Source organism: Triticum aestivum, chromosome 5D (assembly GCF_018294505.1).
Source record: "Triticum aestivum cultivar Chinese Spring chromosome 5D, IWGSC CS RefSeq v2.1, whole genome shotgun sequence".
NCBI classification, from domain to species: Eukaryota; Viridiplantae; Streptophyta; class Magnoliopsida; order Poales; family Poaceae; genus Triticum; species Triticum aestivum.
This window is the reverse complement of record NC_057808.1, coordinates 124,335,337-124,349,715: the sequence shown is the minus strand read 5'-3', so window position 1 is coordinate 124,349,715 and position 14,379 is coordinate 124,335,337. Positions and strand designations below refer to the sequence as shown.

General features: G+C 47.8%; 2 protein-coding genes across 2 annotated transcripts; one reads left to right on the top strand and one right to left on the bottom strand.

Annotated features, from left to right (window-relative positions):
* The first annotated feature begins 6,872 nt into the window (after positions 1-6,872).
* LOC123119844 (L-gulonolactone oxidase 2-like) lies at positions 6,873-13,990 on the top strand. Its single transcript, XM_044539789.1, has 2 exons — positions 6,873-7,521; positions 12,864-13,990. Exons 1-2 carry the CDS (start codon positions 6,876-6,878, stop codon positions 13,988-13,990), a joined length of 1,773 nt encoding a protein of 590 aa, XP_044395724.1. The 5' UTR covers positions 6,873-6,875.
* Positions 10,435-12,516, bottom strand: LOC123119843 (uncharacterized). The gene has a single exon (XM_044539788.1). The coding sequence runs from the start codon at positions 12,454-12,456 to the stop codon at positions 10,639-10,641; it is 1,818 nt and encodes a 605-aa protein (XP_044395723.1). The 5' UTR covers positions 12,457-12,516; the 3' UTR covers positions 10,435-10,638.
* Positions 13,991-14,379: the final 389 nt, after the last annotated feature.

Sequence of the window (14,379 nt, the reverse complement as noted above, 5' to 3'; positions counted from 1 at the left end):
TGGAGCAGAGGGGCGAGGTCACCGTGGCGACGGGGCGGAGATCGGCGGAGGGGAGGCAAACGACGGCGATGGCCGTGCGGGCGCGCGTCTGTGCGGTCGGGCGTGGGGGAAGAAGCAGCGAGGGGGGGCGCGGTCGAGGCCATGGGCCTGCTCGCGGCGGCGAGGTTAGCGCGACGACAAGGGGGGGGGCAGGCGGGGCGTGGCCGACGCGGGCGCGCGGCGGTGCGGGCGCGCGGGCGTGGCCAGGCGCGGCGGGGGGCGCGTCTGGGCGCGCCGGAGCGCGAGCGGGGCGGCGGTGACCGAGAGGAGAGGGGGCGAGGGAGAGAGAGGAGGGGCGAGGCGCGGCGGTGCTCACTGTGGCCGTAGGGGGTCTGGCAGCGGGGCGCGGGGAGGGTGACGGGGACGACGGGCGAGGCGGAGAAGGGGGAAGCAGGCCGGCGGGTGCGTGCTCCGGCGAGGGCGAGGCGGCGCGGGGTCGAGCGCGACGGCGACGGCCTCCTCCTCGATCCAGATCGGGGGAGGCAGGGGAGATATTTTGGGGGGGAGTGGGGGTGGCTGTCGGTGGGGGTGAGGGGATAAGGTAGGCCAGATGGGCCAGGGTGGAGCTGGGCCTTTCGGCCGGGGGGGGGGGGATGGTGCTGGCCGGCTGGGCCTGGGGTTGGCCCAGTTGGGCCAGGTCCAGTGGGGGGGGGGCTTTTGTTTTTATTTTATTTTTTCTGTTTTGTTTTGCATTTTCTTTTATTTATTTTTCTTTCACCTTTTAATCCATTTTAAAATACTTAGGCATTTTCTAAAAAGGAGTTTTCTCCACAATAATTACCAGTGTATTATTTGGCACCCACCGAACATTTTTTTTTAAAATTTTGAAAACTTTTATTTTCCACTTTAAATTTAATTAAAGTTTGAATTAGGAGTTTGAAAAGAAATTTGATTCAAATGTGATCAAGCCCTGTTTAGCAACATGATTAGCTTAATCACAGAGAGTTACTGTAGCATGATTCTCGGGGTGTTACAATCCGCCACCACCATCAAGGGGGAGCAGGCATGCGCCGCCCATGACGCCCCCGATCCAAGGCAGGTCTGATGTCTTCCGCGTCGTTGCCACGTTGTAACATACAGTTGAATGTCGTGCATTGCGATGAAACAAAAATATGATGTACGTTTAGTACTGGTCCACTCTATTGCTTCACTAGTTGTGGAAAGCATCCACACGTTTTGTATTTGGAACACGATTAATTGGGATGGATACGAGGGGTGCCGGTCAACCCGGGCATTTGAGGTCCGTTTGAAGCGCCCGTCTGGGTCAGATTTTTTTTATCGGTCACTGACCGGGCCGTTCGCCCGGGCGTTTGAGGTGGGTTTAGGGTGTCCAGCTATAGATGCTCTCAAGTGGCAAGAGGGCTGTTATACGGGGTGAGAAACCGGCAGAGTACGGGCTTCAAGGCAGAGTGAGAAAACCTAGGTGCATCTGCACTTATTCTAAAAAAAACACATTTTGAACGTGTTTAAAATGTCCAAAAAAACCTAAACAAAATGTCATGCGTACATCTCTGCAAAATTATCTGTGCGGCATGAAGTTTTATGAGAATATGTCTTTTTCTTTTTAGGGAATGAAAATATGTCTTTTTACTTTGCCGCGGCAAAAGAATGACAAATTTTGGTGCTGGAAAATATAGTGTTCCACGAGACATTCTTTTTTCCTTTTTGTACAGGCACAAAAAGTCATTCTTTTGCAAAACTTTCTGTGCGCACATAAAACATGGAGATGTATGCGTGCAAGTTTTTTTCGGTTTTCCTTCTGACATTTAGAAATGTCATTTCTGAAGTAGATGCAGATGTATCCGGGTTTATCCATGTATTTTCTCTTCGTGGCATGAACCTAAGCTATGTCGACCAAGGGCAGACCCTAAAGGACCTTCACTCTCTTTTTTCAAAAGGAAAGGGGCTTCTACTTTTGTTTGTGAGAGATAATCACTCTCTTCAAGGCTCTCAATATTGTTGCTACCTCCAAAGTTATATCAGACTCCGCAGTTTACCTATCCTACAGTTTTTTTCATGGCAGAATATACATGTGTGGCCACACTTTGTTATCTTTGGCTCACCATTACAACAAATATTAAGAGCACCCAAAGGTAACAGAATAAAGTAGCATCCAATTAACAACCAATAAATATCGGAAATGCTAGCTGATGACCGTCGCCGGGGGCAATCCCAGCGAACGCGCTCTCTCCCGTCAGATTTCTTGCACCGATCTTAGCACAGACACGTCAAATTTTTAAACCGTTCGCTGTGATACAAAAACTGACGAACTAACCTATTTAGAAACCCCACTACCCACCAAACTGACTAGCTATGTGAGCCTCCACCGAGGGTGGCTGGGATTGAATCCCAACCTCTCATTTTTCTCTCCCTTTTTATGTCGATGGGAAAATATTACTTTTTTAACTTAGGCACATGGCAATTTTACTAAAAGATATTAACATGGCAGATATATATTTTTCGTACATGGCAGTTTTATTATTAATAACATGCCATTTTATTATTAAGATGACTTTTTTCACTTAGGTACATGGCGATTTTACTAAAAACAATTAACATGGTAGTTTATAAGTTTTGTACATGGAAGTTTTATTATTAATAATATGGCATTTTTATTATAAGAGGATGTCATTTCTATTATTAAGATGTTAGCATTTTTCTCTAGTGTTCACAAGTGAAGTTTGCTTTTTTACTTCCCCTAAGAAAAGTTTGCTTTTACATGGCTTTTTCATTATTAATAAGATGCCATTTTTATTTTTGGGACGATGTCAGTTTTATTACAGGAGAGCATGGCATTTTTTTTATTGTTGGCATGACATTTTATTTTTAAGAAGATGGTAAGAGCATGGAAATATTTTTGTTGACATGGAAATTTTTCTTTTATTTATTTCATTTGACACGACATTTTTTTTATGATTTTTACATAGTGGACAATTAAATAAATAATATACAGCATGCCATTTTTGTTTTGAGTTAACTGGGCCTATGGTCCTATCAGTGGTTCGCCCTGGATCTCTGCATGGCAAACCATCCAGAGAGGGAGCGAAACGGGTGCTCCTGTTCGGTGAAATCAACAATTAAAGAGCACTCTTTGCAAAGGTCACTCTCGTCTCCCCAGTTTGCGACAGGTAGTGCACTTCATGTACGCCACTCGAAAGGCATGACTGTGCCTCTCGCGGAAGAAAAAAACATGTTTCTTTTCGTTTCAGGGAAGCACGGTCGTGCCTCTCGTGGAAGCAAATCCGTTCCTCCCGCGGAAGCAAAACCGTGCCTCTCGCGAAAGAAAAAAACACATTTTTCCGTTTTTGAGAGGCACGACTCTGGCTCTCGCAAAAGTAAAATCATGCCTCTCGCGGAAAAAAAATGAAAACGTGTTTTTTCTGTTTCTGAGAGTCACGGCCATGCCACTCCGCGGAAGCAAATCCGTGCCTCTCACAGAAAAAAAGAAGAAGAGAGAACGCGTTTTTTTCCCGTTTCACAGAAGCAAATTTGTGCCTCTCGTGTAAGCAAAACCATGCCTCTCGTGGAAGGGAAAAAACACGCGTTTTTTGTTTGTTTCTGAGAGGCATGACTGTACCTCTCGCCGAAGCAAAAAAAATGTGTTTTTCCATGCAAATTTTTTGGGTTTTTTTGTCAACGAGCTAAATAAGACCTATGAAAAACCGAAAAGCCGAAAAAACCGGGGAAAACATCTAAAAAGCTGAAAACGCGTGCGGAAAATAAAATAAAAACAAAATTCAGAGGGAGCGCATAGAGCGCGACACATGGCAGTGTCTAAGAGCGCGCCAAGTGACGCGCTCTCAGCCCATCCAACCTAACCCTTTGGGAGGCTCCCGAAGGCGCGAGTGAATATGCAAGCCCGCACCGCACCCTCGCACGAACCTGTATTGGGCCAGCCCATGAGCAAAGCAGGACGCCCCCATTTTTTTGTTTCTTTTGCTTTTTGTTTTTTCCTGTTTTCAGTTTTTCCTATTTAAAATAATTGAGAATTAAAAAAATCCAAATTCTAAGGGAATTTTGGGAAAATTTCCAGAAATCATAAAATTTTCATGGTTTTAATAATGTCCAAGATTTTGACCAAAAATGTTCGTGTATTGAACAAATGCTAGTGAATTCAAAAAATGTTCACGAATTTCAAAAAAATATTATCAACTAAAAAAAAATGTTTGTGATTTTAAAAAATGTTCGCAATTTCGAAAGAATGAACATTTTTATTTTTATGTATAATTTTTTATGAGCACTTTTTAATAATTGTGAACATAGTTTTGTATTGGTTGAACAAATTTTGAATTCGATGAACAAGTTTTTAAACTTGATGAACAAAATTTGTTTTCAGGAACATTTTTTTAAAGAAATGATGAACAAATTTTGAATTCGATGAACAAATTTTAAATTTGATGAACATTTATTTAAGATCAATAGAATTTTTTTGAATTGATGAATGTTTTTAAATCCGATGAAAGCAGATGAATTCAATGTAGATTTTTTGAGTTGATAAATGTTTTTTATTGATGATTTTTTTACACGAGGGAACCTTTTTTGAATATGATGCACAAAAAAATGTTTGCGAACAAAATTTGCAAAAAAAATGAAAACTTAATGAAGAAAAGAAAAAGGAGAAGGAAAAAAAAAGAAAAACAAAAAACGAAAAATAAGGAAAAACAAAAGAAAAAATGAAAATGGGCCGGCCCATACATACACCCGCACGCAAGAGGCGGGTAGTCGCTAGGGCGCTTGCCAGCAACATGCCATATGTGTTCAAAAAAAAAACAACATGCCATATCGGAGCCACCTAGCGAAATGTTAGCTCGATCCTGGTTCCCTTGGGAACGAAAACATTCAATGGGACATCCATCGCAGGCTATTAGAGTCTATAAATTAACATGTAATCAATTATTCTATCACACGGAAATTTTAACATAAAGACCTCTTTCAATTCACATGTCCTTAAATAAGGTGCTAAGCATAGTAAATAGCTTAGCAATCAAATTCCCCAATGCATGGGTGTAGCTAAACTCTGTTTGTTTAATTAGCCATAGTATTTTTTTTTGCGGAAAAACTTTCAATATATTCATCTTCAATCATGGCAGTACAACGAATATCAGAAATAAAAATTACATCCAGATTCGTAGACAACCTAGCGACGACTACAAGCACCGAAGCGAGCCGAAGGCGCGCCGCCGTCATCGCCCCTCCATCGCCGGAGCCGGGCACAACTTGTTGTAGTAGACAGCCGGGAAGTCGTCGTGCTAAGGCCCCATAGGATCAGCACCCCAGAACAGCAACCGCCGCCGATGAAAAATAACGTAGATCGGAAGGATCCAAACCGAAGACACACGAACGGAGACGAACAACGACGAGATCCGAGCAAATCCACCAAAGATAGATCTGCCGGAGACACACCTCCACACGCCCACCAATGATGCTAGATGCACCGCCGGAACGGGGGCTAGGCGGGGAGACCTTTATTCCATCTTCAGGGAGCCGCCGCCGTCTCACCTTCCTGAGTAGGACACAAACCTTAACAAGATTGAAAAAAAAGACTAAAAACAGAGCCCTCCCGCCGGCACTTGCCAGGATCCACCGCGCCTCCATGGCCATAGGGCCACCGGAGACGAGGCGGACCTGCGCCGGCGCCGGCGAGAGGCACGAACCCTAACTTTCTTTCTTGGAGGAGGAGGAGGAGACAGCCATAGTATCTTTTGTAGTATGTAACTTTGTGGCCTATTTCTGTCGCATATTAAGCAAATAATATTCTTAAGTAAAACACATGAAAATATATTTGACTCGAGTGCATATATAAAGTGCCAATAATGTCTAAAGTAACTAATGATCATAATCTATTTTGGTCCAACCTTTTCCAAATATGCTCTACCAAATCAGTCTTGAGTGCTCTATGAGTCGCGCGGTCTCGGATTCTTGCATCCCTTTGTAGAACCTAGGCAAATACCTGTATGTCGCCAAATGTGAATACTGATGGTAGGACAATGATACGGCGCTTTACACGGGATCAAATTAGCTTCATTTTCGTCTAGGGTCGTGTGCTTGGAATCGTTTTCTCATGGGATTACTAATTCGCTCTCTCTCCTCATTAATTAATCTGGCATGTCTGAATTTTGTCTATATGACAGGTTTAGCACCGGTCCAAGTTGAAGCATTGAGAGGGGCCTAATGCACGGACGAATGGTAGAAGTAGCTATCAGCAAGATTTATGGAAAACCGCAAAATCACGCTAACAGATACTAGTTGACTAAACTTTTCGTCTCTTTGATTTGAAAGCCTTGACTTGCAACAACCAAGAAAAGGACATCCACCTAGAGGATAACGTTTCTTTTTTTTGAGGTACAGAGGATAACGTTGTTGACAAAGTTTTTAGCCATACAAGCACTTCTCCATTAGGCAAATCCCGCTAACTAATTTTTGTGACGTACAGGCAAATTTCGAACAGGCATTGTGCTAAAACTAGAATGTGTTTTCCTTTGCTATTTTGCTTGATAGAAACTGTTGTCCATGCTGTTCCCTCAAGATTAATGGTGTTGCAACTTCAGGGCCTCCATCTATGGTCTATTCTTTCGTGTCATTAGTCCACGCATGAACTTGCTAGCTAGCTTCTAGATCTGTCGGTTAACTTGTTGAACTCACTCACACGAAAACGTGCAAATTTTATATGACAGATAGGCAGATCAGATACTCGATGAAGTCAGACTCCAACGTGCATGCCTACACAAATATGACCGGGTCGAATAGGATTTCCCCCCCAAGCTGTGCGCCATGCCGAGACCTTCTATTTAACGCCTAGCTTGTCTCTATTAGCTACAACCAGTCAAGACAAAACAATGTCAATGTCACATGGCCAAACAAGAGCAATGGAAAGCTTGCTGGTGCTTCTCTCCCTTGGAGTCCTCGTCCAGCTCGCCGGCTGCAGCCCTCCGCCGGACCCGGTGATCTGCACGCATGGCACGTCCAACTGCACCATCGCCAACACGTACGGCTCCTTCACGGACCGCACCATCTGCCGCGCGGCCAAGGTCACCTACCCGGGGACCGAGCAGGAGCTGTTCGCGGCCGTGGCAGCCGTGGTGTCCACAAAACAGAAGGTGAAGGTGGCCACCAAGCACTCACACAGCATTCCCAAGCTGGCGTGCCCCGGCGGCGACGAAGGTACACTCATAAGCACGGCGCGGCTCAACCGGACGGTGTGCATCGACGTCGCGAAACGGCTCATGACGGTGGAGAGCGGCATGCTCCTTCGGGACCTGATCGAGGCCGCTGCCGCGGCGGGGCTGTCCCTGCCTCACTCACCGTACTGGTACGGCCTGACCATCGGGGGCATGTTGGCGACGGGAGCGCACGGGAGCTCGCTGTGGGGAAAGGGAGGCGCCGTGCACGAGTACGTGGTCGGGCTGAGGATCGTAACTCCGGCGCCGGCGAGCCAGGGGTTCGCCGTAGTGAGGGAGCTAGGTTCCGATCACCCAGTGTTAGGTTCAGACTAGGGAATCATGGCGAGATTCGAATTGCAGGAAACGTGTCTCTGTATTACAACGAGCTAACTCAACTGAAGGATTTACAAGCCGACGGCCTCTGCCGTTTACCAATTCGCCACCCAACACAACGACAGGATAGACTAATATAGGATTACACCCAGTTGCCGTCCGCGTAGCGAGTGGAAGGATGATGGGCTCTCTTGCTGGGCCGGCCCTCCTTGGTGATGAAGCGTACACCGGTCTCGTCGGTAGTGGTACTAGGCCCAGTGTTAACACTCCCCTTTCCTTGAAGTCCAGCTTGTCCCCAAGCTGGAGCCCGTGGAAAACGCTGCTTGAGTTCTTCTAAATCTTCCCATGTCGCCAAAGAATCCGGTTGATCAGACCATTGTATCAAGCCTTGTGGCACAGCAGCATCACCCCGGCGGCGCAACCGGCGCTGCAGAACTCTCATAGGCACAGCAAACTGAGCATCAGGAGAAGGCAATTCAGATTGTACGTGACAATTAGGTCCCAACGCTAACTTCAGTTGAGATACGTGCAGAACTGGGTGGATCTTGCTTGCCGGTGGAAGCGCAAGACGATAGGCTGATGCACCTACTCGTTCCAGCACTTGATAAGGGCCATAGTATTTGAACAACAATTTGTGATGAGCACGTGGGGCCACAGAGGACTGAATGTATGGCTGCAACTTGAGAAAAACAGAATCACCCACAGCAAATACTCTGTCAGAACGTTTCTTATCTGCCTGGTGTTTCATTCGAGTTCTGACACGCTCCAAGTGTTGCTGAAGTAATCTCATCATAAGATCACGATCACGAAGCCATGTCTCCAGGTCAGGAATGGAACAAGTGTCATCTGCAGATAATCCAAAAGTTCTGGGAGACTGTCCGTATAGGACCTCGAATGGCGACTTCCCTTGCAAGGCAGAGTGAGGACTCGTGTTGTACCAGTACTCAACAAGTGACAACCATTGGGCCCACTTCAGCGGGCAAGCATGAGTAAAACAGCGTAGATAAGCCTCCAAACATTGGTTGACTCGCTCAGATTGACCATCGGTTTGGGGATGATGGGAAGAACTCATACGCAATTTTGTACCAGTGAGTGCTGCCATTTCTTTCCAAAACCTGCTAGTAAAAATCCGATCACGGTCAGTGACAATGGACTCTGGCATCCCATGCAGTTTGTGTATATTGTCCATGAAGGTTGCCGTCACTGTGGACACAGTAAAGGGATGTTGGAGACCAATAAAATGACTATATCTCGACAGCTTGTCAACAACGACGAGGACACAGTTGAAACGGCCAGAACGAGGCAAACCTTCAACAAAATCCATCGTGAGCATCTGCCAAAACTTACGAGGCACCGGCAAGGGTTCGAGGAGGCCTGGGTACTTGTTACGATCCGGTTTCGCGCACTGACAAATTAAGCACTCCTGAACATATTGCTTCACTCGAGCTTCCATGTGCTTCCAGTAGAACAGCTGCTTCAATCTGCGCAAGGTGACAGGAATACCCGAGTGGCCCCCAATCGGACTTGTATGAAATGCATCAAGTAATTTAGGAATCAGATCCACATCAGGAGGAAGCCATAATCGACCTTTGTAACGGATCAGACCATCTCGAAGAGAAAATGGATCATTTCCAGACTGCTGTACTGCCAATTTGACCAAAAGTTCACTTGCTCCAGCACTATCCTGATACACATCCAATATTTCCTGTATCCAAGCTGGCTGGTGCGAAGATATAGCAAGAAGGTCCTCCCCTAAGTGTGGTCTGCGAGATAATGCATCCGCAGCACGGTTGTCAATGCCTTTTTTGTACCTGATCTTGAATTGGAGTCCAAGCAATTTTGTGAACACTTTCTGCTGCCAAATAGTGTGTAACCTCTGGTCTTCCAAGTGTGCTAAACTGCTATGGTCAGTAAGTATTAGGAATTCAGCATGTTGTAAATAAGTTCTCCATCGTTCCACTGCAAGAAGCACGACCATATACTCTTTTTCATATGTAGACAGACCCTTGGTTCTGGGGCCCAATCCTTTGCTCACAAATGCAAGAGGGTGGCCATCCTGAAGTAGTACTGCACCCACTCCGGTATCACAAGCATCAGTCTCAATTACGAACTGTTTCTGAAAATTAGGGAGTGACAGTACAGGTGCTGTTGTGAGGGCTCGCTTCAGTTGATCAAATGCTGACTGAGCTTCAGAAGACCACACAAATGGAATATTTTTACGCAGGAGATGAGTCAATGGCTGGCTGATCATACCATAGTGGCGAACAAACTTCCGGTAGTAGCCAGATAGCCCCAAAAAACCACGAAGTTCCTTCAAATTAGCAGGTACAGGCCAGTTGACTACCACCTCAATCTTAGCAGGGTCAGTAGCTACGCCTTCCTCAGACACCACAAAGCCCAGATAAGAAATGGTGCGTTGTGCAAACGCACATTTAGACCCTTTGATTTTCCATTGGTGCTCCTGCAATAGGTCCAACACTTGCTTCAAATGGCGCAAGTGGTCCTCCAATGTAATACTAAATACTAGGATATCATCGAAGAACACCACAGCACATTTATCTGGTTCACGAAGCACTGGAGCTAAATCATCATTCATAACAGATTGGAATGTATATGGCCCTCCAGTTAGTCCAAATGCCAAGACTGTAAATTCATAGTGCCCGTTGTGTGTGTGAAAAGCTGTCTTATACTCCTCACCCGGCGCAAGCCTGATCTGATGATATCCGGCACGAAGATCCAGCTTCGAAAACCAGGACGCTCCAGTGAGCTCATCCAAAAGCTCATCGATCACTGGTAGCGGGTATTTGGACTTGAGTGTCAACAAATTAAGATGACGATAATCCACACACAACCGCCACGAGCCGTCTTTTTTCTTGACCATAATAATAGGTGAGGCAAACGGGCTGGAGCTAGGAACGATGACCCCAGTTTGCAACATCTCCTGGACTTGTTTTTCAATTTCACTCTTTAGCTCTGGTGAATACCGGTAGGGTCGAATGTTCACAGGTCTAGCCCCTTCCATCAACGGTATTCTATGATCACAACTGCGCCGAGGGGGAAGTCCAGTTGGTGGTTCGAAGACTGCAGTGTACTGATCTAATAGTTCCTAGAATTGTGCTGGAAGGGCTACGAGATCCTCTTTAACGTTCTCTGGCTGAACTAAATGGAGCTCCACCACAGTGCAACTAAAAGTTTCTGGAGGACAGCCTTGTAAGAACACCGGACGGCCGTGATGATCAAAGGCTAGCCACCTCTCTAACCAATTAACTTGCATAGTACCCAAGGAGGACAGCCAATCCATTCCCACAATTCCATCATGATGTTGCAGAGGTAACACCTTAAAGCCACACTTGAACTCATGACCAGCAGCAGACCAGGCACAAGCAGGAATGATGTGAGTACAAGGAAGTGTACCTCCACCAGCAATCCTGACAGTTTGTTGTGAAGGCAGTAATTGCTGGCCTGTAATGTGAGCAGCCAACCGAGCACTGATGAAAGAATGAGAACTACCTGAATCCACCAGAAGCACCACTGCATGACCACCCAATTGGCACTCTAATCTGATAGCATTAGTACCCCCTTGAACTTGTTGTGCTTCAGCTGACAGTACCATTAAATCCATATCACTATCATCCGAATCCATGCTATCTAAGGCACAGAATTCCAACATTTCTTGCACTACATGCAGCTGAACTGTCGTGTTACACTTATGATCTCTTCCCCAGCGTTCCCCACAGATGAAACATAACCCTTTAGCTCGACGATAAGCTTTGAGAGTTGCAAGCTTATCGTCAACAACATGACCCTTAGTCTTGTCCAGCAGCTTAGGTTCCTCCATGGGCTTGGCAACCTGCAGTTTATCAGCACGATAATATGCAGATGATGAATTAGAACGACGCTTCCCTGTACTCCAGTCCACTTCTATTTCACCCATCTCTTCATGAACAGCAGCAATAGAATAAGCAGTGTCGAGATCAGTAGGTCGCTGCACCGCTACTGTCATACGCACACTTGGCTTCAAACCATCCATGAAACGGGTTGTATAGTGCAGCATATCTGGCTCTGGTTCATAAGCAGTCAACTGGTCCATAAGTTCAGAAAACTGACTAACATAATCTTCCACTGATCCGGTCTGACGAAGGCGATACAGTTTACGGACCAAGGACTGATGTTGGTTCCGTCCAAAACGGCTAAGCACAGCTGCACAGAACTCTTCCCACGAAGATCGCACAAATTTATGCTGAACAGATGAGAGCCAGCGAGCTGCTGCTCCTTCAAACTGCATAGACGCGACAGCAATCCATAGATCAGGGTCTGTATCGAACATCTCAAAGTAATCCACACACCTGGTTTGCCACAATTTTGGGTTCTCGCCATCAAATCGAGGAAAATCAACAGAGGGAGGCTTGCCATGCCCTGATGACGAGTATGAGCTGCTCCTCTTCTCGCGGTGCAGTAAACTGGAGAAGGACGAGCTGGGACGAGATACCTCAGCGACTACCCGGGCCGGAAGAGGGACGTATGGCGCGGCCGTACCGAATCCTGCTCCCCGCGTCGTCGACGTCGGACGCTGCCCCACTAGCGCTGGATTCGTCGCGCCCTTGGGCGACCGATCGAAAACTTCCTGGTCGCCGCCCCGCGAGGTAAATCCCTTGGAATTGCGGAGCTCGTGGATTTGCTTGAGCAATTCCGCCTCGGCGCCGTCTGTGTACGCCTGCATGTCGTTGACGATGGTGCTCACTGCCGCGTCCACCGCCTTGTCGACCGTCGCGCCCACCGAACGCGCCACCGCCGCCTCGACCGCGCTGCCCACCGCCGCCACAATCAGCGCGTCGAGCTCCTTCTGGTGGCGAGCATGGGCGGCCTCGCTCGCCTGGGACACCGTCTCGTAGATGGCCTTGCCCTCCGGAGTGAGATTCTCCATGAGCTCGTGCCGTCGGCGCGCCGCCGCCGCCGCCAGACGCGTTTCGTGGACGGGCTCCAGCTCGAGATTGGAAGGGTGGTGGGGAATTTTTGGCTCTGATACCAATTGTTAGGTTCAGACTAGGGAATTTGGGAAGGAAGCCATGGCAAGATTCGAATTGCAGGAAACGTGTCTCTGTATTACAACGAGCTAACTCAACTGAAGGATTTACAAGCCGACGGCCTCTGCCGTTTACCAATTCGCCACCCAACACAACGACAGGATAGACTAATATAGGATTACACCCAGTTGCCGTCCGCGTAGAGAGTGGAAGGATGATGGGCTCTCTTGCTGGGCCGGCCCTCCTTGGTGATGAAGCGTACACCGGTCTCGTCGGTAGTGGTACTAGGCCCAGTGTTAACACCCAGACCTGGATGCCGCGAAGGTCTCCCTTGGGGTTCCCGGCGTCGTCTCTCAGGTAACTCTGACCATGCAGCCGTTGTTCAAGCGGTCGGTGACGATGGTGCAGCGCGACGACTCAGACATGGCGGAGAAGGTGGCTGTGTGGGGCCACCTCCACGAGTTTGGCGACATGACGTGGCTGCCGTATCAGCGCATGGTGATCTACCGCCAAGACGACCGCGTCGACGTCTCGACCCCAGGCAATGGCCTCAATGACTTGCTCCTTTTTCGCGCTAGTCCCACCCGCAGGCTCGTCGACGCAAGAGTCGCCGAGGAGCGCCTGCAGGAGAACGGCACTGACACCGCCCGATGCACGGCGGCGCAGCAGCAAGCGGCCGCCTTCGAGCAACGGTCCTATGGTTTCACGAACGACGGCGTCTCTTTCACAAGATACCCGGTGGTGGGGTACCAACACCGCATCCAGGCGTCTGGCACATGCCTCAGTAGCCCAGAGGATGGCCTCCTCACCTCCTGCGCATGGGACCCACGCATCCGAGGCTCCTTCTACTACAACTCCGGCTTCAGTGTCGCAGTCTCCAAGGCACGGGCGTTCGTCGTTGACATGCAACGTCTCCGCGACCGCAACCCGGACATGTTTTGTGCTGCCCTCGACTCCAAGGTGGGCGTGGTCATGCGGTACGTCAAGGCGTCATCGGCTTACCTTGGTAAAAAGGAGGACTCGGTCGACTTCGATATCGTCTACTACCGGAGCCATACAAACGGCATGCCGCGTGTGCACGCCGACGTGGTGGACGAGATCGAGCAAATGGCATTGCGCAAGTACGGCGGCCTCCCGCATTGGGGAAAGAACTGGAACTTCGCCTTCTATGGTGCCATCACAAAGTACCCGAAAGCTCATAAGTTCCTTAAAGTGAAAAATAAGTACGACCCCGATGGGCTCTTTTCCAATGAGTGGACTGACCAAGTACTTGGTATCAATGGAACTCCCAACTTCATCAAAAAGAGTTGCGCCATCGAAGGACTCTGTGTATGCTCCAGTGACTTGCATTGTGCTCCGGAGCAGGGCTACTTATGCAAGCCAGGGAAGGTGTACAAGAAGGCTCGAGTCTGCTCGTTCATCACGGATTATTAGAGGTGACGTGCGCTTTGCCACGTTAAGCCTTTTTTATGCAGTCTGTCAGTTGCTTCATTACTATTTTTGTTTCACTTGAGTTGAACTGGCTTTTAATTACATCAATGATTTGTTTTTGCTTCACTTTTATCTGATGAAAGTGGAAGGAGTATGTTATGTGTGAGGTGGACTAAGTTCTTATATGTGTGGTTGTGCTGTTCTTATTTTTAACACAGAAAACAACATATGTGTGCCATGTTCACTTGGGAGTTGACCCAAACGCGACACAAATAATGATTGATTCCCTTCTAGATGGGCATACTAGTGACCCCAAAGTCCCGATGGAGTGCCACCATTCCTAGGGAGCTTTGAATTTTAGAAGATACGGAAACACACATAAATTTCTGGAC